The 4,102-nt window shown below is 41.9% G+C and overlaps 1 protein-coding gene across 1 annotated transcript; it reads right to left on the minus strand.

Moving 5' to 3' along the window:
* LOC109838478 lies at positions 2,004–2,789 on the minus strand. Its single transcript, XM_020406920.1, has one exon. The coding sequence runs from the start codon at positions 2,787–2,789 to the stop codon at positions 2,004–2,006; it is 786 nt and encodes a 261-aa protein (XP_020262509.1).

A 4,102-nucleotide genomic window follows, 5' to 3' on the forward strand; every position in this document is an offset into this window, starting at 1 on the left:
CGGAGCGGAGATGATGGTGGCGAAGAGTTCGACGACTGGCCTCCGCAAGCCGACGCCGTCGCCGCCGTCGATGGAGAGGATTTGGGGTTGGGGTTAGGTCTGTCGAAGGGGTAGGGTTGGGTCTGTCGAAGGGAGAGGATTTGGGGTTGGGGTTGGGTTTGGACGAAGGGGGTGGGGTTTGGGTCTGTCGAAGTTGAGATGGAGAGGGGTTTTTGGATTTTTTTAATTGGTTGCGTTGTTTGAGGTGAAAATGTTTCCGTTGAGATGAAAATGTACCGTTGAAGAGAAAAGTTCTGAAAATGTGCCGTTGAGTTAAGCTGAAAAATTCAGCCGTTAAAAAATTTAGCTGTTGGGATTAAAAAAATAGCATAAACAATAAAAAAATCATCTATAAATTCATTTCACTTCAATAGACAAATCATTCCACACAACTCTCTCATAAAAAAACTCTATATTTCCCTATCAAATTACAAATCTCATGGATCCCTCACAAAACTATTATTCGCAACTCCTTACCAGTGAAGAATCGACCTTATACCCGTCGTTCTATACAGAAGTCGTAGAAGAAGGTAACTCCATCGAGTTCTCGCAATCGGCAACACAACAAGTGTCATCCCAAGAAACACCGACCACAAAGAAGAAGAAGGCTTACACGCGGTCCGAAAATTGGACTGTCCACGAGGATAAGCTTCTTGTGTCTGCTTGGCTGAACACGAGCCAAGACGCCATCCAAGGTACGGGGTAACACAAAGATAAGTTTTGGCACAGAGCTAATGACTACTTTATCCAATACTCCCCGATCCAACGAGCCGCACACAAAACCAAATGATGCATCGTTGGTCAATGATTCAAATGTCCGTCAACAAGTTCTGCGGGTGCGTTGCTCAGATTGAAGGAAGACAAAGATCTGGTACGGGAATTATTGACCAGGTAAATATTTAACTTATATGTTTTTATGTCAACAACATAGCATTGAAGAGAGGAATATATATGTTTAATTATGTTTGATTATTCTAAATTAAACTCTTGTGTAGACTGCAGAAGTAAAAGAATTATACCAATCCCTTTATGGTAAGCCATTCGTGTTTGACCATTGCTGGGTTGAGTTGCGTCATCATCAAAAGTGGATCCAACAAATGGAAACTTACAATAAGATTCGATCACAGCTGAGAAGAACCACAAACTCTGATTCCTCACCAAACAATTCCATGCCAGCGACCCCCATCGAGTTGAACACCGACTCGGATGATGTGTTAGTAAGGCCTGAAGGGAGGAAAGCAGCAAAGCTCAAGAGGAAACAAAATGTGGAAAACTCTGGATCCGCTACGTCCATCATGGGAGAGGCTTTTGCGTGGATGAAGCAAACCACCAATCACAAAATAGAGCTAAAACAGAAGAAATAAGATGACGATATCATGAAGATGGATCTCTCAACACTCAATTCAGTTCAACGACAATACTTTAAAATGCGTCAGGCAGATATATTGGAGAGGTGGATGTCCAAGGGTTCTTCCTAATTATCATATATTGTACTCGCGTCGCATCCTCATTAGTTCTTCCTAATTATCAAATATTATCTTGTATTAGATTTATGATTATACTTGAAGTTAAAAAATTTGGCATTGAATGAAAACAACTACTTTATTGAAAATAAAATTGGCATAGTACAACAACTTGAACTCCTTTTCTGAAATTACATTAGACATAAAGAAACTTAATCCTCGGTGATGGATCCCTTGAGCTGCCACAGATGCTCGATCAAATTATTTTTTAGTGATTTGTGTGTTTGCGTGTTCCTGATCCGATGATGATTTTGGATGAACTCAGTTAGAGGTACCGTTTACACATGAGAAGGTTCAACGACTGGTACCGAATCAGTAAAGTCGAAGTTGTTGTCCAATTGACAATCATACCGAATCAGTAAAGTCGAAGTTGTTGTCCAATTGACAATCACGTTCATCTTCAACGATCATGTTATATGATACAAGCTGTCATGATATCTTTCAGTACACAAGGTTGCCAGAAACATCCTGATCCACGAACAATCGCAAATCGAGCTTGCAACACGCCAAAAGCTCGCTCAACATCTTTTCTTGCGCTTCTTGTTGTTGAGCAAAGTACTTATGCTTGTTTACTCGAGGTGCTGGAATAGTCTTCACTAATGCGGACCACTCTCGGTAAGTCCCGTTGGCGAGATAGTATCCCATATTATACTCGTGACCATTGACAGTATAGTTGCACGGTGAAGCTCTTCCCTCCGCAAGTTGTGCGAAAACCGGTGAACGATGTAGAACATTAAGGTCATTGTGAGACCCCAGCAGTCCAAAGAAAGCATGCCATATCCAAAGATCTTTGCTAGCTACGGCCTCTAAAATAATTGTAGGTTCATGAAAATATCCAGTATACATACTTTGCCAAGCAGTTGGACAGTTCTTCCATGTCCAGTGCATGTAGTCGATGCTCCCAAGCATACCAGGAAAACCTCGTTGTGAACCTTCCTCGAGCAGGCGTGCAACGTCTTCATTAGTCGGTGAACGAAGGTATTCCTCTCCAAAGATGTTGATAATCGATCGAACGAACCTCTTCACGCTCTCAAACGACGTACTTTTACCGATCCGAACATAGTCGTCAACGGAGTCAGCGGATGCTCCATATACGAGCATCCGCATAGCTGCAGTAATCTTTTGAAGACTAGATAGTCCTAACTGTCCAGCACCATTCCTCTTTTGGACGAAGTACTTGTCATGTTCGACGACTGCGTCGTGGATTCGAAGGAATAACGAACGCATCATTCTGAATCTTTGACGAAAATAATAAAGAGGATAGGTTGGTGCGTCAGTAAAATAATCTTGGAACAACCGATTGTGGCCTTCCAGTCGGTTTCGATAGAGCACAATACGTCGTTTGTGTTGAAGTTGAACATTTCTCTTGTTCTTCTTCCTCAACGACAGCAGCTCCCATAAGAAAGAACGTCTTCATCATTTCATCATCTCTAGAGCTAGATGAGCTAGACATTTTATTCTGGGAGATGATGGGTTGAGGAGAGAAGCCATCGGATTTTATAGGAATCAGTCGGTTGACGGTCAAAGTTTGCGATACCTCGAACTTCGTGCCCAGCCTCGAAGACCACGGGTTACCTCGAAGACCGTGTGCGTTCCCTCGAAAGTCACGGGTTACCTCGAAGACCGTGTGCGCTCCCTCGAAGGCCGTGGGTTGCCTCGAAGACCGTGTGCGCTCCCTCGAAGGCCGTATCCAACGGTTAGAAATAAAATACAAAAGGTTTAAATATAATTGAAAGTAATGGGTAAAATATTAAAATAGAAGAGGGGTTTTTTTGATATTGTTGGAGCTCCTAACTAGGAGCTTGTTGGAGCTCCATAAAAGAAGGAGTGCCTCCCAAAGCTTAATTTTTTAATTTTTTATTCTAAAATGCTTGAAAGCTCTTGAGAGCTTGCTGACTAGGACTCCCAACTGAGAGCTTGATGCACTTGCTCTTAAGGACCACACATCGACGATTCCGACGACAAATGGATTTCTAGTTTCGGATCCTCCCAATGGCCCAGGAAGAGGGATTTTCCCGCCAAAGAAAACTACAAACTTCGTCCCCTTCCTTCAATAAAAAAAAAACCTAACTTCTTCAAGAAATCAACGAGTCGTCCCTAGGGTTTCACCATTTCTAGCGCCCAAAGGTATGCATCTCCTCATTCAGAATCACAACTCGCTTCAATTCAGCACATGCTTAATTTTCTTAATTCATAGGATCTGCTCTACTCTCTTGATTTAAGATTAATATTTTCTTTCAACCACTTGAGATAAAATGCTTTCTGGGATAAACCCCAGTTATCTGATCCTTATTTGGGTGAAGTTTTAACAAATTAGCGTTTGCATTTTCAGTTGTATTTCTCGTTTTCTTGAAAGTTTCATGCATTGCCCGTGTTAAACCCTGAATTACAACTTACTATATTTGGCTAGAGAAGTGGTTGGTTGTTTCGCACTTGAAAGGTGATCTTTTGTGTTTGCGACTGTTGTTAAATTCAAAAACTATCACGACCTTTGTTGGCTTTAATTTGCAGCCTAATAACCGCCTGCAGCTGATTTTAGG

This window comes from Asparagus officinalis, chromosome 4, assembly GCF_001876935.1.
Source record: "Asparagus officinalis chromosome 4, Aspof.V1, whole genome shotgun sequence".
Classification (NCBI taxonomy): Eukaryota; Viridiplantae; Streptophyta; class Magnoliopsida; order Asparagales; family Asparagaceae; genus Asparagus; species Asparagus officinalis.